At 42.3% G+C, this 23,087-nt stretch overlaps 1 protein-coding gene across 1 annotated transcript in view; it reads left to right on the top strand.

Moving 5' to 3' along the window:
• The window catches only part of LOC138426722 (serotransferrin), a 40,122-nt gene extending 17,340 nt beyond the window's left edge, over positions 1 to 22,782 (top strand). Inside the window, exons 10-17 of the mRNA XM_070289438.1 lie at positions 697 to 787; positions 1,378 to 1,416; positions 2,743 to 2,898; positions 7,639 to 7,783; positions 9,502 to 9,566; positions 13,541 to 13,725; positions 14,921 to 15,107; positions 22,592 to 22,782. Of these exons, the coding sequence (XP_070145539.1) occupies positions 697 to 787; positions 1,378 to 1,416; positions 2,743 to 2,898; positions 7,639 to 7,783; positions 9,502 to 9,566; positions 13,541 to 13,725; positions 14,921 to 15,107; positions 22,592 to 22,626 (903 nt within the window). The 3' untranslated portion in view covers positions 22,627 to 22,782. The remainder of the gene's footprint in view (positions 1 to 696; positions 788 to 1,377; positions 1,417 to 2,742; positions 2,899 to 7,638; positions 7,784 to 9,501; positions 9,567 to 13,540; positions 13,726 to 14,920; positions 15,108 to 22,591) is intronic.
• The last annotated feature ends 305 nt before the right edge of the window (positions 22,783 to 23,087 follow it).

The following is a 23,087-nucleotide window of genomic DNA, read 5'->3' as shown; positions in this document are numbered from 1 at the left end:
TCAGTTCTTTGCATCAGATGGCCAAAGGATCAGAATTTCAGCTTCAGCCTCAGTTCTTCTAATGAATATTCAGAACTGATTTCCTGTAGGATGGACTGGTTGGATCTCCTTGCAGTCCAAGGGACTCTCAAGAGTCTTCTTCAACATTGCAGTTCAGTTTATTTGACTCCTTTGAGCTTATTTTACTCATTCATTAAAGATCTTTTATTGAAGATCTTTAGATCTGAAATAAAATCAGAAATAAAATAAGATCTTTAGCACTGAAATAGCACTCAGCTAACGACGTCAAGATTCAGGGCGAGGCACTCCATGCCACAGACACAGCCCTATGTCTCTGACTCCATTTGTTTGTCTTACAAATGAGAATTCTTGGTGTCAGAAAGGTATTGTGAGTGTATCTGGAACAGTGTGTCCTATGAGAGGCCAAGGGGACTGAATGTGGGTCTTTGCTCCTGAAGAAACAAAGCAAATCATCCAGAGCTGATCATCAGTCCACCATGGTTTGGGTGACAATGGGAGTACCTTTTATTTTCTATGTCAGGTCTGCCTGACTGATCCTTTGAGGGTCCATTACCAGCACCTTCTGTCTCTTCACAAACCTGTGCCGGCAAGGTTGCTTCAAGGGAACAACCAGATGGGCATGTGGGACTGGAGAGGATCTCTTTTTACCTGCTGTGATGTGTTGTGTCTTTGCAGAAAGGAGAAGCTGATGCCATGAGCTTGGATGGAGGCTACCTCTACATAGCAGGCAAATGTGGCCTGGTGCCTGTCCTGGCAGAGAACTACAGTAAGTGGGAAGGGCAGTGGTTCATTTCCTCTGTTAAAAAAAAACAACCTGAGACAGGAGACAAAATCACAGGCTGATTCAGCCACAGGAAGCATAAAGCTCTTGCTTATTGAGCACCTCCTACTTCCTAGGCTCTGGGCTCCCTCATCTCTCGTCCCTTCCATTATCTTGAAGGGTGAGAATCTTCTACCATACCTTCTACTGTACTCCAACAAGGGAATTGGAGACTGCACTGGGAAGTTCTAGCTGAAAGGGACCCCTCTGCAGAGGACAGCTAGGTTCTCAGCTGGGATTCCTGGCAGATCTTGCTTCCAAAGTCTGCACTTTGCCTGTTGCCCTGGTGCAGGGATTCAAGTACAGTTAGCTTGGTCACAGGATAGATACAGTGGGAAACTTGAAATTTAAATTTTGGGGCTAAATTCCGGAGGCCAGGGAGCTAAAATGAGTTTGCATAATCCAGAGCCTGGACTTTTGGGGAATTGGTAATATGTAGATAGTTTTCCTGGCTCTTATAATTCTGAGCTGCATATGGGGAAGACAATTTTCAATCTATACATGAGTGCTTAATGACTTTGTTTTTTCCTCTGCAGAAAATGAGGGTACAGATTGTACGAACACACCAGAAAAAGGTGAGTTGGTATTGGTAACCTCATGAGTTTATGATAAATTCCCATTGCTTTTGGGAAAGCATAGGCAAGTTTAAATTCACATCAAAAGTAGATAAGAGACCAATTTTCAGAATCAAAAGAACCATGGGAGGAAAATAGTTGGCAAGATAATTACACTTGCCACGACACACACATGGGAATTCTCATTTAATCCTATAAGATATGTCTTGTCATCTTCTAAGGACTCATAGAGGAACAACAGCTTAGAGAGATTACACGTTGTCTAGACTCTGACATCCAACAAGAGAATACAGACCCTCCCACTACTGCTTTGCATTGTGTGAGGCCTGCAAAGTTATAAACAAGAGTTAGCACCAGCCCAGAAACCTTGCTGACATGTGCCTCGTAGGCCTGAGGGGAGAGGCTCACAAAGGAAGGTGTCTAGAGACATGAAATTGCCCAGCCTCCCAGCCAGGGCTAAGCCTAGAAACCCAGGCCAACCTGGCTCTCACCCAGGACTCTGGCTTGGGACAGATCTGGAAAGATGTGGCAAGAGCAAGACAGGAAATCTTATCAAGGATTTGGGCTCTGAATCCCATGCTTAAGTCCCTGCAAGTCATTTCCAGCCATTAGTGTACAAGTCTGTTCTCATCACTTTTTCCAGTTACAGCATCCCAGCCTCTCCCCATCATACTAGGAAGCAAGCTCTTTAGCCAAAAATAGAACCATTCTTAGTCCATGAGCAAAAAGATTTGTATCTTTTCTATTGGTAACAATTTCATGAATTAATTAAATTGGAGAACTGAAATCATGAGTTTCTAGTCTATTCTCAGTTTTAAAGATCAGCATGTTTTTACTGCCAATGATTGCAGCTAACTTGATTATGATAGTTTCACTTTGCATATTTATTTTGGTGCAAACCTTTGTTCTCCTTATCGTAAAACATCTGACCAGAATAATAAACCGACAGTTTGTTGCACATTTACTACTCTTTTCTAATAAAATTGTTAATGTTTAGAATGTTGGAGTTACATGTACCCTTCAGTATCCATTCCTCTGCTATTCCACAGTGGAGGGTGAGTTGCTAGTTTATGTCAGTAGCTTCAGGCATTTGGGGAAGTGTTGTCCATCATCATCCATTGCTCCAGTGATTAAGTATTCTTACTGTCTTGTTTTTTTAAGTTCAGATTAATCTCCACCTCAGTTATTAGGAAGACCCTTTCAAAGAGAGAAGGAATGATTTGGGATACTTTTATTCCATAGGATGATGACTGGGTTTGACTGTAGACAGACATTCTGGAGGGTCCAGAGGGGTTAATACTCCCTTTTGGGCTGTCTTTCTTGTAGGGTATCTTGCTGTGGCTGTGGTTAAAGCATCAGATGCTGATCTCAACTGGAACAATCTGAAAGGCAAGAAGTCCTGCCACACTGCAGTAGACAGAACTGCTGGCTGGAACATCCCCATGGGTTTGCTCTACAGCAAGATTAATAACTGTAAATTTGGTGAGTGAGCTCTGGGAGGGTGCTGTTGTCAGGGTTGGGTGGAAAGAGGTGCATTGGCAAGAGGAGTATGGTACAAGAGGCCCTTGTTCTATGATAATACAATCTGGTTCAGTGAATTTCAAGGAAATAAAAGGAACGGTAGGGCTGGGAGGTGGATCAGAATGACTCTTCTCAGCTGCACATAATGGCTTAAGTGAACATATGCTTACTAGTATCTCTCATGAAAAAGACCAGAGACAGGAGTCCATGTTGGTATTGTCATGAGAAACCCAGGCTTCTCTGTCTTCCTGCTTCCCCATTCTTAGCATGAGGCCTCCATCTTCAAGGTTACCCGCAGTTGCCATTACATCCATGATCCAGGCAACCTTAAGGAACAAGGAGCCTTGTTAGGAGGTAAAGGAGCCAATTAGGAGGTCTAACTCAATTACTGCAGCTAACTTCTCATTGCCCCTAACTTAGGCACATAGTCACAATTACCTGTAAAAGGGGCTGGAAAATGCCATCTTTTATTTAGATTTTTATTCAAAAATTAAAAATAGAATTATTGTATGATCCAACAATTTAACTTCTGGGTATTTACTAGAAAAAAAAAACAAAAATGCTAGCTCAAAAAGATACATGCACCCACATGCTCACGGCAGCATTATTTACATAACAACACATAATATGGGAAGAACCTGTGTCCATCACGAATGAATGAACAAAGAAACTGTGGTTTATATGTATAGATAGACTATCACTCAGCCATAAGAGGGAAAGAAATCTTGCCACTTGCAACAACATGGGTGGACCTTGAGAATACTATGTGAAATAAGTGAAATAAAACAGGTAGAGAAAGACAAATGCCATTTGCTCTCATTTATACATGAAATCTAAACAAAACAACCTGAGCTCACAGACACAGAGAGAACATTGGTGGTTGCCAGAGGCAGGGGTTGGGGATAGGCAAATTGAGTGAAGGTAGTCAAAAGGTATGAACTTTGGTTGTAAAATAAGTCATAGGGATGTAACGTATATCCTGGTGACTATAGTTAATGCCATACTGTGTATTTGAAAGTTGCCAGGAGAGTAGCTGTTAAAAGTTCTCATCACAAGAAAAAAATTTTTAATGTGATATACCATATTAAAAATTAAGTAATAAAAATCATATGAGCATCTCAATAGATGCAGAAAAAGCTTTTGATAAAATTCATCATCTATGCATAAATGCAGAAAGGCAAAATGGTTGTCTGAGGAGGCCTTACAAATAATTGAGAAAAAGAGAAGCAAAAGGCAAAGAAGAAAAGGAAAGATATACCCAACTTAATGCAAATTCCAAAGAATACCAAGGAAAGATAAGAAAGCCTTCCTAAGTGAGCAATGCAAAGAAATAGAGGAAAACAACAGAATGGGAAAGACTAAAGATTTCTTCAAGAAAACTAGAGACACTAAGGGAACATTTCATGCAAAGATGGGCACAATAAAGGACAGAAACAGTATGGACCTAAAAGAAGCAGAAGATATTAAGAAGAGGTGGCAAGAACACACAGAAGAACTGTACAAAAAAGATCTACATGACCCAAATAACCACAATGGTGTGATCTATCACCAAAAGCCAAACATCTTGGAGTGTGAAGTCAAATGGGCCTTAGGAAGCATCACTATGAACAAAGTCAGTGAAGGTCAAGGAATTCCATCTGAGCTATTTCAAATCCTAAAAGGTGATGCTGTTAAAGTACTGCACTCAATATGCCAGCAAATATGGAAATCTCAGCAGTGGCCACAGGAATGGAAAAGGTCAGTTTTCATTCCAATTCCAAAGAAAGGCAATGCCAAAGAATGTTCAAACGACTGCACAATTGCACTCATTTCACATGCTAACAAGATAATGGTCAAAATTCTCCAAGCGAGGCTTCAGCAGTACATGAACCAAGAACTTCCAGATGTTCATGCTGGATTTAGAAAAGGCAGAGGAGCCAGAGATCAAATGGCCAACATCTGTTGTACCATAGAAAAAGCAAGAGAATTCCAGAAAAACATCTACTTCTGCTTTATAGACTATGCTAAGGCCTTTAACTGTGTGGATCATGACAAACTGTTGAAAATTCTTAAAGAGACAGGAATACCAGACCACCTGACCTGCCTCCTGGAAAACCTGTATGCAGGTCAAGAAGCAACAGTTAGAACTGGACATGGAACAATGGACTGGTTCCAAATTGGGAAAGGAGTATGTCAAGGCTGTATATAGTCACCTTGCTTATTTAACTTATATGCAGAGTACAACATGGGAAATGCCAGGCTGGATGAAGCACCAGCTGGAATCCAGATTGCCAGGAGAAATATCAATAACATCAGATATACAGATGACACCACCCTTATGGCAGAAAGCAAAGAGGAACTAAAGAGCTTCTTGGTGAAGGTGAAAGGGGAGAGTGAAAACATTGGTGTAAAGCTCAACATACAAAAAACAAAGATCATGGCATCCAGTCCCATCACTTCATGGCAAATAAATGGGGAAACAATGGAAACATTGAAAGACTTTATTTGCGGGGGCTGTAAAATCACTGCAGATGGTGACTGCAGCCACAAAATCAAAAGATGCTTGCTCCTTGGAAGAAAAGTTATAACAAACCTAAACAGTGTATTAAAAAGCAGAGACATACTTTGCCAATAAGGGTTCATATAGTCAAAGATATGGTTTTTCCAGTAGTCATGTATGGATATGAGAATTGAACCATAAAGAAGGCTGAACTGAAGAATTGATGCTTTTGAGATGTGGTGTTGGAAAACACTCTTGAGAGCCCCTTGGACTGCAAGGAGAATCAAAACAGTCAATCCTAAAGGAAATCAGTCCTGAATATTCCTTAGAAGGACCGATGTTGAAGCTGAAGCTGAATCTCCAATACTTCGGGCACCTGATGTGAAGAGTCAATTCTTTAAAAAAGACCCTGATGCTAGGAAAGACTGAAGGCAAAAGGAAAAGGAGACGACAGAGAATGGGATGGTTGGATGACATCACTGATTCAATGGACATGAGTTTGAGTAAGCTCCAGGAGATGGTGAAGGACAGGGAAGCTTGGAGTGCTGTAGTCCATGGGGTTGCAAAAATTCGGACACAAATGAGCGATCAAGCAATGAACAACAACAACAATCATCTATTTAAGACAAAGAGTCTCCAGAAAGTGGGCATGAAGGGAACGTACCTCAACATAATAAAGACCATATATGACAAGCGTACAGCTAACATCATACTCAACAATGAAAAACTAAAAGCATTCCCCAAGACAAGGATGTCTACTCTTCCCACTTTTATTCAACATAACTTTGAGAGTCCTAGCCAAAAGCAAAAGAAATGTAACCCTGTATGCTGATAGATATTAACTAGACCTATTGTGGTGATCATTTCACAATATAGTCACAATAATGAATCACGTTGTACATCTGAAATTAATATAATGTGCTTGGCACACTGCAGTCCAGGGGTCTCAAAGAGTTGGACACAACTGAGCAACTAACACACACACACGTCAATTATATCTCAATATAAAATTAATGGAGAAAAAAATTAAGAGAAAAAAACCCAACTTGATCTTTATTACAGAGAAACAAGAGGAAATGGCCATTTGGTGGATGGCTACAAGCCATGCCATGGAGCTTTCTAGGCAATATGGTGTAAGGGATTCTCAGGTCTCTTTAAGATCTTGGCAGATTTAGCTCTTAGGCCCGTTTGAAGGGGTGGAAATCAGTTTGTTCTCTGTGTCCTCTGAATATCTTCAGGTGGGGCCTTAGTTCTACCTCCTAAAATCTGTGCATAAGTTTACCATGGATATGTTTCCTTGTGGTTCTTATTTACTTTAACTTCCTGAGTACTTTCCCCCGTCACCTCCAAATATGTGTAGCAACTTTAAAAGGAGAGGCCTCTAAAGACAGTTAGAGCCAGGCAAGTCCTGTGTGTATTGGAGAGGAGGTTCAGATTCAGAGATGCAATCACATCTTTGCACTAACATGCTCTGTGACATCAGTTTGCCAGGAAGGTAGCTGGGGCGACTTCAGGAGTTCTGTTCCCCACCAGCAAGGGCACCACATCTGCTCTCCTGAGCCTCCTGGCAGTTATACAGCCATGGGAGAGCCACTGAGCTGTGAGTGAGATTTCCCCAGAATTTTCTTGGGTTTGGAGTTCTAAGTTCTTCTCTTAAACATAAATATATAAATATTTATAAATAAATGTAAATAAAAGCTCTTCTAATAAATATCAGAGGAAAAAAAACACACCTGAAAACAAATGGCACAACTCAGGGAATGAGACCTTCAATTTTACACCTGCTTCAGTCACCTTTCACATAATTTCCATCTCATCTCTCTTTAGGTGAGTAATGACACTATTGGGAGGCTGATGGAGTCCCCTCCACCTGAATTGTAATGGTTACTTACCATTTCCAGCCTCAGTTAAGTTTTCTTTCAGAGCCTGCTGCTGCTGCTGCTGCTGCTAAGTCGCTTCAGTCGGGTCTGACTCTGTGCGACCCCATAGACGGCAGCCCACCAGGCTCCGCTGTCCCTGGGATTCTCCAGGCAAGAACACTGGAATGGGTTGCCATTGCCTTCTCTGCTTTCAGAGCCTACCACCTGGCAACTCTTGAGTTGATGGCAGGTCACATAATAAGCATTCTACCGAACCTGGGCCACACACACCTGTGATGTGTTAGATAAAGTCCACTCATACTGACTCAGGAAGAGCTGACTTTCTCTTGTCCTTCTGAACAGATGAATATTTCAGCGCAGGCTGTGCACCTGGATCTCAGCGAAATTCCAGTCTCTGTGCTCTGTGCATTGGCTCAGAGAAGGGTTCAGGAAAGGAGTGTGTTCCCAACAGCAATGAAAGATACTATGGCTATACAGGGGCTTTCAGGTGAGTCTTATAATCCTCATACAAAAATAATAATAATCCCAGCCCTGACAAGAGTTCCTTTTAGGAGCTCAGGTGAGATTCTTACATTCCTAGCCCATTAGTCCTGCATGTTAGGGTGGCATGTTTACAAACATATGTAGAAACCTGTGTGAAGAGGCATCCAAGCCCCTCCGGGACACCATCTCTGGAACTGGCTGTCATAGACAGCAAAGACTGGTGGTATAGTGCAGGTCAGGAGTTCTCCATGGCAGTTCTCAATGGCAGGGGGTAGCAGGGGAGGGATTTGCCCCTCAGGGGACATTTGGCGGTGTCTGGAGATGTTTTTGATTATCAGCAGGGTTGAAGGGGTGCAACTGGCAGCTAGTCGGGAGAGGCTGATGAACATCCTCCATGCACAGGGCAGCAACCTACAACAAAGAATTATCTGGCCCCTAATGTCACTAGTGCCAGGTGAGGAAACCCTGCCGTAATTGAATAAGCGCAGGAGTCAAGCATCTGGCGCACACTCTTCCAATCACCCCTGGGGGGCCTGGGGCCACGGAAATACACAAAAGGAAAGCCCATGATTTCTACATCTTTGCTTACATCTCTGTCTCATGGAATTTCAACCATTTTTAAAGAGACACCTATGCACTTTATGACCTTATTAGTTTTTAACTATCCTGTCTGACTTGGGCTTTTGCTACCCTGGTAGTTCATGAATCCATCAACTTCACAATGATGGTGGTATTCATAACTAAACTGCTCACTAGCAAAGGAAAAACAAAGATTATCGCAATTTTCTAGTTAGAACCACCTTGTGAGTTAGAATAAGAACAATTCACTGTCCACAAGTTTCCAATTTCACAAGCAGACTGTCCATAAGGAATCAGCTTGGTGGAAAACTGCTCCTCTAATATCTGTATTGATGCTTGGGAAAGGATGTAGACCTGTTGGAGAAAATGTGCCAGAGTTTAGAATTTAATATATAGAACTGCAACTGTATAACTACAAAGCGTATCAGAGGTTTTGTTTTCTTTTTATTACTTATATTAGTAATATATAAGATTAGTGATCAAATGGGGGTCACAGTTGCTGATATCAGATGGCCAGCCCTGGCTCTCTAAGGTGGCATAATACTCAGCCATAAAAAGGAATGAATTGGGTCATCTGTAGTGATGTGGATGAACCTAGTCTGTTATACAGAGTGAAGTAAGTCAGAATGACAAAAACATATTGTTTTTTAACAATATTGTAAAAATTGTATATTGTATATTAATGCATATATATGGAATCCAGAAAAACAGTACTGATGAACCTATTTGCAGGAGAAGAATAGAGATGCAGACATAGAGAACAGACTTGTGGGCACAGGGAGGTAAGGAGAGGGTGAAACAAATTGGGATAATCTTATTGACATATATAGGTATATACTACCATATATGAAAATAGATAACTAGTGGGAAGTTGCTGTATAACCCAGGAGCTCAGCTTGGTGCTTGGTGATGACCTAGAGGAGTGAGATGGGGGGTGAGAAGGAGGCTCAAGAGGGAGGAGATATATGTATATGTATAGCTGACTCACATCATTGTACAGCAGAAACAAGCGCAACATTGTAAAGCAATTATCATCTAATTAAAAAATTTTTTTAAAAAACCTTGGATTATAAGATGGCCCTTCTGAATGACAGATGTAACTCTGACCTCTTTTCTTCTCTCTCCCCGTCTGGGACTCCACAGGTGTCTGGTGGAGAAGGGAGATGTGGCCTTTGTGAAGGACCAGACTGTCAAACAGAACACTGATGGTATGTGCACAACACTTTGTCCCCGTAAATCAGGGTCGCTGGTTCCCTTGTGTTCAGGATGTCTTTGTAGAAGTGTTAGGGGCTCTTGTCAGGGTCCAGAGCTGTGATTTTCAACTTGTTTGTTCACTGATGAGAGACGCATCCACTTGCGTAGGCAGAATGGTGAGGACCATGAGCTTCCCAGTGGCTCTGAAATCTCTCCTAGAAGCCTTCTCACAGGTGTAGGCACTATGCCTTCTTTCCCCTAAATACTCCTAAGAACAAGGACTTTTACATACTTACATTATAATCAGCAAGATCAGGAAATTTATACTAACGTGGTTTAATACTCATCACATCCACAGTCCCTATTCAAAATTAGTGAACTTATCCCTCAAAGGCCCTTTATAACTATTTCTCATATTTCTAGGTCCAATATATATATTTAACCATATTATAAATCCACTCGGAAAAACATACAGACAGTAGCACCCCTGTAGGAATAAGCACCAGGACTTTGGCTTCTAAAACCATTCTCCAAGAGGAGGAACCATGGCCCCTCAGAAAAACAGCTGATTCTGGGGCTGGGGCAGGAAAAGTGTAAGGTGAACCGAAGAGCATCTTGCTGAAGTGCTCAGAGAGATGGAACGTGTCAGAGCACATTGGAACTATTGTGAAAGCCCTCCACTGGCCATATCTGACATTTTGAGCACTACAAGAAATAATAACAGTAGTAAGACTGAACAACCCATTGAATAAAATAAGAACACATGAATCCATCCTGATTAAATGAATGAGTATAAGGGAAACATCTTCTTTATTGTAGAATGCTAATTACAGACGTAGAAAAAAATCATGAAGTTAAACAACTATCGTTTGGCAACCAATATAGCAATAATCGATTCAAGCCAGGACCATCAATCAATGGGTACTAAAACTAGTGGGTGGATATTAGATGGCTATGACATTAAAAACAAGACAGCTGTTTTTTAAATGTTGGTAAGAATGAGCATTCCAGCTGCCCATGCTGTATCACTAACAGCTTACACCACCCCCTAGAGTCCAGGCAGTATTACGTCCCTCCCTCCCTCATAACCCTTTGTGTGTGTGTGTGTGTGTGTGTGTGTAGTCACTAAGTTATGTCCAATTTTTTTCTGACCCTTTGGACTGTAGCCCATCAGGCTCCTCTGTCCATGGGATTCTCTGGGAAAGAATACTGGAGTGGGTTGCCATGCCCTCCTCCAGCGAATCTTCTTGACCCAGGAATTGAACTTGTGTCTCTTATATCTCCTGCATTGGCAGGTTGATTTTTTACCACTAACCCACTTGGGAAGCCCTCTTCCCTTTACCCAACTTCAAATTTTTCTTCTAGTGCAGGACCAACTCCTCTAAGAAGCCTTCCCCAATGGCACACCTCCATCCCACAACAGAATCCTCTGTCCATGATGCTATTATTATTAAATTCATCACATTCTGTAATAAAATATGGTCACAGGGAGCTCTACTTTTTTCTTACATCTCAACACCAATCACAGTGTCAGTTACGCAGAAGTTACTAAGTCCTTACTTGAAGGAATATTGGTTTGGCTAATTTTTCTTTCACCCCTCGTGTAACTTTTGCTTTTCCCTTTAAGGGCTGTCCTTTTCCTGCTACCTGAGTGTTACCCTAGGCTGGTTCTTTGCCACTCCTTGATTTCTCTTTGTATCCTTCCAATAGGGCTCTCCTCTCTAGACCTCAGTTCTCTTTGCCAAGACTCCCAAAGCCATAACCTTCTGAGGGGAATTTATAGAGGAGGCCTACTTCCCTATACACTCCCTACCTAAACACCATCCTAGGATCTCTGTTTGCCCTGTGGTCATGTTTATGTACGAAGTACACTGATACTGCAACCTGAACCAAAATAAATCCAAACTCCTTACACTTCTCTCTTCACACAGCCTCGTCCCTACGGAGGACTTTGTTATAGGTCCTGTCAGTCAAGCCTAGATTAATCAATGTTGAAAGTGAATGCTGTGGAATTATACTGGGTTTCAAAGTCTTATTCCTTAAAACTATGTAGTGTTTTACAAATTAGCCACAGTAAACAAGCATTATTTTTACTGGAAAGAAAATTTTTTATCGTGCCCTTCTAGATGCCCACTGCCCCTAACCCAGACCAAATCACCTCCCTTCTCATTTTTCCTAATTGTCCTATTTGGAGCTCACACATTAACATTGATTTCCATTCATTAAGTTCTCACAGACCAACCTTTCTTGTTACCTAAGTGCCCCACTAGGGCTTCCCGTAGTTGCTCAGCAGTGAAGAATCCACCTGCAATGCAGCACACCTGAGTTTGATCCCTGGGTCAGGAAGATCCCCTGGAGGAGGAAATGGCAACCCACTCCAGTATTCTTACCTGGGAAATCCCACAGAGAGGAGCCTGGTGGGCTACAGTCCATGGGGTCACAAAGAATTGGACATGACTTAGCAACCAAACAAGAATAACAAAGTGCCATACTCTATCCCACATCCATCTTAAGGGCGTTTTTAGCCTGACTGCCCAAGGCTCTGTTCCAGCGGGGCTGTTCTCCCCCACCCACTAGAAACACCAGGCATGTAGCTGTCCCTGAATCTTGCCAGAGCATTGCATCCCCCTTCAGAGAAGCAGTCCTTTCTCTTCTCAGTCCTACACATGTTACAGGACACTGCTGAATCCTTGCCCTCTCCAACTAGGCTTCCCGAGTTAACACACTCTCACTGTGCTGTTTGCCTTGCTCACACAGCATCTAGAGAGTGTTACACAAAATATAAAATGATATTATCTGTGCCCTGCACTTTTGTTTTCGGTTTGTGCGCTATTTCCCACTTTTAATAAGATTGTGTCCTACAGAGGGATGGGAACATAGTATTGAATAAATGCATAAATTACTAACTAGAACAGAATGGGTTTGGAGAGAAGGAGGATGGACTTCATTTAGAAGGTACTGAATTGGAGGGAGTGGTAAGAAAAGAAAGGCGAGAAGTTAAAAGGTGAGCAAGATAAGTGCAGATACTGGTGGGAGGAGAGGCAGGCAATTTGGAGTTTTCTATCAAAATCTAAAGTGTATATTTGAAGAGTGTAGGAAAAGGGGTATTTTTACTTTGTTGTTCAATTAAATGAGAAAATTAGATTAAGAAAAAGACTGCAATCTTAGGAGAGAAGCAAAAACCAGGAAAGCTGATTTGAGAATTGCCTCAGGAGGAAGGAACTTAAACCATGGGAATGGGTGAGATGTTCTTTTCTCAGAGAGAATACAGAAAAGATGAAGCAAGGGGCTGAGAACAGGATATGGGCCTTCATGTACAGAGGCGTTTGTGCATTTTACATAGAACTAGTGTGAATGAGCCAGATTTCAAGCACTGGGCTACCTTCCAAAAGAGCCTCTGGGGAAGATTCTTTTGCTTGCTAGTGCCAGATGGTATGGGGCTTTCCACGTGGCTCAGGGGTAAAGAATCCGCCTGCCATTGCAGAAGACCCAAGAGTTGCACGTTTGATCCCTGGGTCAGGAAGATTCCCCTGGAGGAGGAAGTGGCAACCTGCTCCAGTATTCTTGCCTGGAGAATCATGGACAGAGGAGCCTGGTGGGCTACGGTCCCATGGGTTTGCAAAGAGTTGGACACGACTGAGCAACTATACACACACACACAGCCAGATGGTATAGTACAGAGATTGTTGATCTGCTTAGAGCGTCATGTGCTTCCTACATTGGAGTCTAAATGGAATTTGGAACTTAGCAGAAATGAAGATCCTTTTGAACATCATCCACAGAACGTGGTTCACTCTCCCTTGTGTGGCTGGGAAGACTGAAAGGAATGGCCCCAGGGAATTCCTGGTAACTCTCTTCCTCTCCACATCAGTGAAACCTCTGCCGGCCACTGGGTCCAGGCCCCCCACATGCTAGTGGAGGGTGGTCACATCTCCCAGTGAGGGTGTTTTGATCAAAGCTTTAGCTGATGCACCTTTTCTGAACCTAGGAAATAATGGTGAAGCATGGGCAAAAGATCTGAAGAAGGGAGATTTTGAACTACTATGCAAGGATGGCACCAGGAAAGCTGTGGAAGATGCGGAGAACTGCTACCTGGCCCGAGCTCCGAATCATGCTGTGGTCTCACGGAAAGATAAGGCGACTTGTGTGGAGCGAATATTAAACAAACAGCAGGTATGGACCAGCCAGGGACTCCAAACTGTTTTTCTTGTCTGGGTATGGATTATTGAGGGATTTCGCAGGCGAGGAGAAGCCCACACTCCTGCATTCTTTTCCTGGAAGTTAGAACTGTAAAGGTATGGAGGGTGGACTGGATCTCCCAGACTTGGCTCTACTCATATCTTCTGCTTGCTGGAAATCAGACCTCAACTGACGCATGTGTTCCAGGGTCCAAGCATCTGCCTTCTAGCTAGACCCTGACCTTGCTCTGTGGTACCCTCATTTTACCCACTTCTGCCTTTTTTTTAAAAAAATGAAGGCAATTAATCCTGTTTCCCAACTCTTTCTGGGTAGAAGTCATAAAATGTGGACTGTGTTTCTTTTGCTTAAACAGACTGAGAACCATTCCAAAAGGTGGAAAAACCCAGGAACCCTACCCTCAGGGAGCTTGTCCTCTGGTGAAAACAACCAACCCAGGGCTGGCCCTGTGGGGAGAGGGGCTGTCTGAATATTTTAATCCTAAAGACCCTTCCACCCCTTAAGACCAAACTCCCCTCAGTGACAGCCTCCTGCCTGTTGATCCATCATTAGTTTTCTCCTTTAAAAAATGAAGATAGCACACCTTTGTGGGTCCTCTTAAGGTAAATGACACTAATAATGAACATTTAATGAACATTTCCTAAGTGCTAGATAGAATGCTAAACTTTTTGTAATCATTACTTCATTTATAATCTTAGAAGATGTGGACGAGTCCAGCCTCATCAATTTAGGATCAGAGATGCAGCTAACAGCTACCTGTACCACCCCTCACTGGGTGGCTCTTATTTAATACCTTCTTGATAATAATACTTAAAAGGGACATGTTTCTGTCCTCTCATTTCCTGGCAGTCATCCCCAAGGCCATGGCCAATGAAGTGGGGAAGAGAGATCAGAGAGGTTAGCAGTGGGTCGGTGGGAGGGAGGGACTTCCCCAAGGAGATGGGACTAGGCTGGACCCTACAAAGGATTTTGGGGCCTCAAGGAAGCCTAGATTTGGGGCCCATATTTGTGTGAATGCCAAGGGATGGATGTGGAAAGATCCCGAGGCATCCCCTGCAGCTTCCCTTTCTTCCCAGGGCTGGTTCCCAGATTCCAGTTTCCTCCATCCTATGCATGTGTTCCCAGCGGCTCTTTTCCACAGATCCTCATGTACTTTCTGTCCATTTGACAGGCTGATTTCGGAAAAGCTGTAACCGACTGCACGAGCAATTTTTGTTTATTCCAATCAACTTCCAAGGACCTTCTGTTCAGGGATGACACTAAATGTTTGGCTTCAATTGCGAAAAAAACATATGACTCCTACTTAGGGGATGACTACGTCAGAGCTATGACTAACCTGAGACAATGCTCAACCTCAAGTGAGTAGGAGGAACAGCATGGGGAACCTGCAGAGTGAATATGGTTGGGGTTCTGGGTGCTGGATTAAAAAGGAGGGGCAGACTGTAGTCACCAGGAGATGATCCATTGACTAGATGAAATGATGAGGGAACAATGCAGCCTAGCATGAGTGAAAGGCTACTTGTATGGGCAGATGGTAAGGGGACATGGGCTGATGGCACTGGACATGCAGAATTCCATGCGATTACTTAGAAGAGAGCTATGTGCCCATGCCCAGTGCTCTGCTCTGAACACCTTTTTTATACCCGGCTGCCTTGTTCAAAATGGTAGCCTCTAGCTACCTGTGGATATTTAAATTTATATTCATATTAAACAAAATTTTAAATCAGTCACACCAGCCATAATTCAAGTGCTCAGTAGATACCTATGTCTCCACATAGATGACAAAAGAGAACATTTCCAGCATTGCAGAGAGTTCTTTTACATGGCGCTGTTCTTGAGAGCTTGAATGGTGATAAGTACCAGTAACTCTAAAGTTGCTATACACACCACAGGCATACCTCAGAGATACTACAGGTTCAGTTTCAGACCATTGCAATAAAAGAATATTGCAACAAAGCAACTCATATGAAGTTTTTGGTTTCCCAGCGCATATAAAAGTTACCTTTATACTACACTATAAAGTGTGCAATAGCATTGTCTAAAAAATGTCTAACAATGTATGTATCTTAATTAAAGATACTTTATTGCTAACTCTCATCTGAGCCTTCATAATCTCTTTGCTGGTGGAGGGCTGCTGACAGATCAACTGTGGCAGTTCCTTAAAAAAAGACAACAATTCAGTTTGCCCCATCAATCGACTCTTTTTTTTTTTTTTTTAATCCTTGATGACTGGGTTTTAACCTTTATTTTCACAAATTACAAAAACTTTCTCTTGATTCTTTAGAGAATCAGAGATACATTAAAAAATTGTACAGTTTAATTTAGATATTATAAATACCATTGGAAAAAAATTTAAAGGATACTATTATTGAAATATTTTTATTATGTATTTCTTTTTTATCCTACACACAACCTATTTACTCATTTATTTTGCTTGCTGCATATCTATTTTTTTTAAAATTAGAATTCTAACATGCTTTTCATATTAAATCAAACAAGTAGAATCAAAATGTCATAAATTTTTTAGATAGGCCAAAGGTTCATAATCACAATAGAAAAAGATGTTTACTAGTTTTCACAATGAATAGCCAGACCCCCCAAAAATAAAAAGATAATTACAATTGCAAGTCATAATGGGAACATGATTAGCCTAACAATATATAATAATTACACACAATCTGATGGGTCAAGCAGAGTCATGTGGTAAATGGGAGTGCATGCATGCACAAGTTTTCATCTGCCCAGCCAGTCTATGTCTTTGGGTTGGTTTAATCAATTTACAATTAAGGTAATTTTCGATATATATGGTTCTATTAACATTTTCTTAATTGTTTGGGGTTTATTTTGTGTAGGTCTTTTCCTTCTCTTGTGTTTCCTGCCTAGAGAAGTTCCTTTAGCATTCATTATAAAGCTGGTTTGGTGGTGCTGAATTCTCTTAACTTTTGCTTGTTTGGAAAGCTTTTGATCTCTCCATCCGATCTGAAAAAGAGTCTTACTGGCTAGAGTATCTTGGTGGTAGGTTCTTCCCTTTCATCACTTTAAATATATCATGCCATTCCCTTCTGGCTTGTAGAGTTTCTCTTGAGAAATCAGCTGATAGCTTGATGAGAGTTCCCTTGCATGTTATTTGTCATTTTTCCTTGTTGCTTTTAGTATTTTACCTCTGTCTTTAATTTTTGTCAGTTTGATTGCTGTGTGTCTCAGTGTGTTCCTCCTTGAACACACTTATCCTGCCTGGGACTCTCTGTGCTTCCTGGTCTTGGTTAACTATTTCCTTTCCCATGTTTGGGAAGTTTTCGGGTATTATCTCTTCAAATATTTTCTCAGGTCCTTTCTCTCTTCTCCTTCTGGGACCCCTATAATGCAAATGTTGGTGCGTTTAATGTTGTCCCAGAGGTCTCTTCAGCTGTCTTCTTCCATTCTTTTTTCTATATTCTGTTCTTTGGCAGTGATGTCCACCATTCTGTCCTCCAGGTCATTTATTCATTCTTCTGCCTCAGTTATTCTGTTATTGATTCCTTCTAGTGTATTATTCATCTCGGTTTGCTTGTTCTCTAGTTCTTCTAGGTCTTTGGTAAACATTTCTTGCATCTTCTCCATTGTTTTCCCAAGATCCTGGATCATCTTCACGATCATTATTCTGAATTCTTTTTCTGAAAGGTGGCCTATCTCCACTTCATTTAGTTGTTTTTCTGGGGTTTTATCTTGTTCCTTCATCTGGGACATAACTTTCTGCTTCTTCATACTGATTTACTTTCTGTAATGTGGTTTTTGTTCTAGCTGCTGTGGGATTGTGGTTCTGCTTGCTTCTTCTGTCTGCCCTCTGATGGAGGAGGCTAAGAGGCTTGTGTAAGCTTCCTGATCGGAGGGGCTGGCAGTGGGAAAAACTGGGTCCTTCTGTGGTGGGCAGGATTTTGCTCAGTAAAGCTTTAATCCAATTATCTGCTGAAGGGTGGGGATGCACTCCCTCCCTGATTTTTTGGCCTGAGGTGATCCAGCCTTGGGGTTTATGGGCTCTATGGTAGAGTTAATGGTGACCTCCAAGAGGGCTTACACCAACGGGGACTTTCCAGGACTGCTGCCAGTGCCCCTGTTCCTGTTATGAGCCCCTGCCCTCCTACACCTCCACAGGAGACCTTCCAACACTAGCAGGTAGTTTGGGTTCAGTCTTCTGTGGGGTCATTCTTTCTTCTGGGTCTTGGTGTGTGCAAGATTTTGTTTGTGCCCTCTAAGACTAGAGTCTCTGTTTCCCTCAGTCCTGTGGAAATTCTATAATCAAATCCTGCTGGCCTTCAAGATCAGATTCCCTGGGGATTCCCAGTGCCTTTGTCAGATCCCCAGGCCAAGAAGCCTAACATGGGGTTTAGAACCTTCACAACAGTGGGAGAACTTCTTTGGTATTATTGTTCTCCAGTTTGTGGATCACCCACCTGGAGGGTATGGGACTTGATTTTATCATGATTGTGCCCCTCCTACCATCTTTCTGTGGCTTCTTCTGTGTCTTTGGATGTAGGGTATCTTTTTTTGGTGGGTTCCAGCATTCTCCTGTCAATAGTTGTTCAACAGCTAGTTGTGATCTTGGTACTCTCACAGGAGGAGATGAGTACACATCCTTCTAGTCTGCCATCTTCAACTGGAAGCCTGAAATTGATGGATCAACTCTTCTTTCATGACTGATTCCTCTGTAGCATCCAATGCTATTTGATAGCATTTTACCCACAGTAGAACTTCTTTCAAAATAGGAATCAACCGTCTCAAGTCCTGCCATTGCTTTATCAGTGAAGTTTATATAATGTTCTAAATCTTTTTGTCATTTCAACAATCTTCACAGCATCTTCACTAGGAGTAGATTTCATCCCAAGAAACCACTCTCTTTGCTCATGCATAAGAAGCAGCTCCTCATCTCTTAAAGTTTTATCATGAGATTTGCAGTAATTCAGTCATATCTTCAGGCTTCACTTCTAATTCTAGATCTTTTAATATTTCCATCACATCTGCAGTTGCTTCCTCCACTGAAATCTTGAATCCCTTATAGTCACTTATGAGGGTTGAAATAAACTTCTTTCAAATTCTTGTTCATGCTGATATTTTGACCTTACTCCATGAATCACAAATGTTCTTAATGGCATCTGGAATGAGGAATATTTTCCAGGTTTTCGGTTGACTTTGCCCAGATCCAGCAGAAGACTGACTGTCTATGGCAGTTATTAAACATATTTCTTTAATAATAAAACTTAAGAGTTGGAATGACTCCTTGATCCATGGGTTGTAGAATGGATGTTGTGTTAGCAAGCATGAAGTGAAGTTGCTCAGTCGTGTCCAGCTCTTTGTGACCCCATGGAGTGTAGCCTACCAGGTTCCTCGGTCCATGGGATTTTCCAGGTATGAATACTGGAGTGGGTTGCTGTTTCCTTCTCCAGGGGATCTTCCTGACCCAGGGATTGAACCCCGGTCTCCCACGTTGTAGGCAGACACTTTACCATCTGAGCTACCAGGAAGCAAGCATGAAAGCAACTTTAATCTTGTACATCACCATCCAAGCTCTTGGGTGACAAGGTATGCGCTCAGTGAGCAGTCATATTTTAAAAGGAATGTTTCTTTCTGAGCAGTAGGCTTCAATCAGTTCAGTTCAGTTCAGTTCAGTCACTCAGTCGTGTCTGACTCCTTGCGACCCCATGAATTGCAGCACGCCAGGCCTCCCTGTCCATCACCATCTCCCGGAGTTCACTCAGACTCATGTCCATCGAGTCCGTGATGCCATCCAGCCATCTCATCCTCGGTCGTCCCCTTCTCCTCCTGCCCCCAAATCCCTCCCAGCATCAGAGTCTTTTCCAGTGAGTCAACTCTTCGCATGAGGTGGCCAAAGTACTGGAGCTTCAGCTTTAGCATCATTCCTTCCAAAGAAATCCCAGGGTTGATCTCCTTCAGAATGGACTGGTTGGATCTCCTTGCAGTCCAAGGGACTCTCAAGAGTCTTCTCCAACACCACAGTTCAAAAGCATCAATTCTTCGGCGCTCAGCCTTCTTCACAGTCCAACTCTCACATCCATACATGACCACAGGAAAAACCATAGCCTTGACTAGACGGACCTTAGTCGGCAAAGTAATGTCTCTGCTTTTCAATATGCCATCTAGGTTGGTCATAACTTTTCTTCCAAGGAGTAAGCATCTTTTAATTTCATGGCTGCAGTCAGCATCTGCAGTGATTTTGGAGCCCCCCCAAAATAAAGTCTGACATTGTTTCTACTGTTTCCCCATCTATTTCCCATGAAGTGATGGGACCAGATGCCATGATCTTCGTTTTCTGAATGCTGAGCTTTAAGCCAACTTTTTCCACTCTCCTCTTTCACTTTCATCAAGAGGCTTTTTAGCTCCTCTTCACTTTCTACCATAAGAGTGGTGTCATCTGCATATCTGAGGTTATTGATATTTCTCCTGGCAATCTTGATTCCAGCTTGTGCCTCTTCCAGTCCAGCATTTCTCATGATGTTCTCTGCATATAAGTTAAATAAGCAGGGTATGCCCCAGCCAGTAACGCTGAAGATACTGAAGTTGAATGGTTTTATGAAGACCTACAAGACCTTTTAGAACTAACACCCAAAAAAGATGTCCTTTTCATTATAGCGGACTGGAATGCAAAAGTAGGTTTCAGCAGCAGGCTTAAAATATGCAGTAAACACTCTCATAAACAGATGTGCTGTCATCCAGGCTTTGCTGTTCCATTTACAGAGCACATGCAGAGCAGACTGAGAATGATTCTTAAGGGCCCTAAGTTTTTTAAAAATGGTAAATGAGCACTAGCTTCAGCTTCAAGTCACCAGCTGCATTAGCCCCTAACAGGAGAGTCAGTCTATCATTTGATCATGAAGACAGGCACTGACTTCTCCCCTCCAGCTATGAAAGTCCTAGATGGTATCTTCTTCCAATTGAAAGCTGTTTCATCTACATTGGAAATCTCATTTAGTATAGCCACCTTTATGAACTATCTTGGGTAGGTCTTCTGTGTAACTTACTATAGCTTCTATATCAGCACTTTCTGCTTCACCTTGCACTTTTATTTTATTTTTTAGAAATCTCATTTATTTATTTTATTAATGGCTTCACTGGGCCTTTGTTGCTGTGTGTGGGCTCTCTTTAGTTGTGGTGAGCAGGGGCTATTCTGCTACGGTGCTCTGACTTCCCACTGGGGCGGCTTCTTTTGTTGCAGAGCACGGGCTCTAGAGGTACAGGCTTCAAGTAGTTGCAGTCCACAGGTTTAGTTGCCCCACAGCATGTGGGATCTTCCTGGACCAGGGATTGAACCTGTGTCTCCTGCATTGGCAGGCAGATTCTTTACCACTGAGCCACCAGGGAAGCCTCCGCCTTGACTGTAACGTTACGGAGACAACTTCTTTCCTCCTCATGAACCAACTTGTACTCACTTGAAGCATTTCTCCTGAAGCTTCCTCACCTCTCTCAGCCTTCACAGAACTGAAGAGAGTTAGGGTCTTGCTGCAGCTGAAGCTCTGGCTTAAGGGAATGCTGTGACTGGTTTGATATTTTATCTAGGCCACTAAAACTTTCTCTGTAACAGGAATAAGGCTGTTGCTTATCATTTCTGTGTTCACTGAAGTAGCACTTTTAATTTCCTTCAATAACTTTCTCTTTTCATTCACAGTTCGGCTAACTCTTTGGCACAAGAGGCCCATCTTTGCTTTTGACATGCCTTCCTCACTAAGCTTAATCACATTTAGCTTTTGTTTTAAAGAGAGAGATGAGCAATTCTTCCTTCCACATGAACATTTAGAGTCAATGTAGGGCTATTAATTGGCCTAATTTCAACATTGTTGTGCTAGTGGAGCAGCAGGAACACACATAATATTTATCAATTAAGTTTGCCATAGTAATGGGCATGGTTTGTGGTGCCCCAAAACAATTAACAGTAGTAACATCAAAGATCACTGAACACAGATCACCATGACAAAGATAATAACAGTAATGAAGAAGTCTGAAATATTTCAAGTTACTAAACTGTGATGCAGAGACAGGAAGTGAGCAAACGCTATTGGAAAAATAGTACCAGGAGACTTGCTTGACACAGGGCTGCCACAAACCTTCAATTTGGAAAAAAACAGTATCTCCAAAGTGCAATAAAGCACAGCACAACAAAAGAAGGTGTGCTTACACTTATCTAGAATACCAGTTTGTGCTATAGCTATGTTGGACATCATTTAATGACTTGGAATCATTTGGAAGATTTGGGAGAATACCATGTAGCTCAAGGGAGGTTATTCTTCAACTGCAGAGTACAGGTCCATTAGCCACATTCCTTAAGATACTGATTCCCAGGCCCTGGGATACTGATTCAGCAAGTCTGTGCCAGGTTCAGGATTTCTGTATTTTAACAGCTGCCCACATAATTCTGATTTAAGGATCCTTGGCTACTGTTCTGTTGAGGCGGTGGAGACTAGCCCCCAGCAAGGGAACTAGCCCCCAGCAGGGGAACTAGCCAGGCCTGGTGCTTAGTGCATCTCATTATGTTAGTTCCTTGCCTGGATCTGAGAGGATAATTCTCTTAGGCTCATTCCAGCCACATGGACTCAGGTGTGGGAGCCCTGCCCATAGGACATAAGGGAGAGGATGATGCAAGGCAGGGAAATCCTGTGACTGACCTTGGTGTGGGGCACTGCCCAGTGTGCAGGCAGGAGGAGGAAGCATTGGGAGGAGGGTCAGGTTCACCCACTAGAGGAGGAGGGTAACTGGTCTGAGTACTTTTGTATTGGGCTTAATTGTTGATTCGTTTAACAGGAACTAAATATAGGAAGATTTTTAATTGTCCAACCCCTCTGCTCTGCCCCCACAGAACTCCTGGAAGCATGCACTTTCCACAAACCTTAAAATCCAAGAGCGGAGCCAACACCTGATGGAGATGGGAGCTCATGGGACCCATAAGTTGCATCTGGTTTTACTGGTCTGAGTGATTTGGTTGCCCTCACAATTTGGTGGTGGCGCCTCTGCAGGATAAAATAAAAATAAACATTATTATTGGTTTTATCTTTTAAAAAAAACTTCATTTTCCCCCCCTTAATGCTTGGTCTATAACTAGCCTTTCCTTCAGAGCTCAAGATTCATTTGCTCTTTCCCACAGCCACAGTTCCTGGGTACAGTCCAAGTAGGAATTCTTTCTAAAAGGGGTCTGCATGGTCATTTTAATAAAATCAAGTGTAAAAGGCTTGATTGAATCAGGTGTGTACGTGTGTGTGTGTGTGTGTGTGTATGTTGTTGGGGAAAGGGCGGGAAGGAGGATGCAGAGTAAATATTGACATAGAGTGCTCAAGGCAGTACAGAAAAATAATATA

The sequence above is a fragment of the Ovis canadensis genome, chromosome 1, assembly GCF_042477335.2.
Source record: "Ovis canadensis isolate MfBH-ARS-UI-01 breed Bighorn chromosome 1, ARS-UI_OviCan_v2, whole genome shotgun sequence".
NCBI classification, from domain to species: domain Eukaryota; kingdom Metazoa; phylum Chordata; class Mammalia; order Artiodactyla; family Bovidae; genus Ovis; species Ovis canadensis.
Note: the sequence above shows the minus strand (reverse complement) of the source record. Positions and strands in the feature narration are given on the sequence as shown.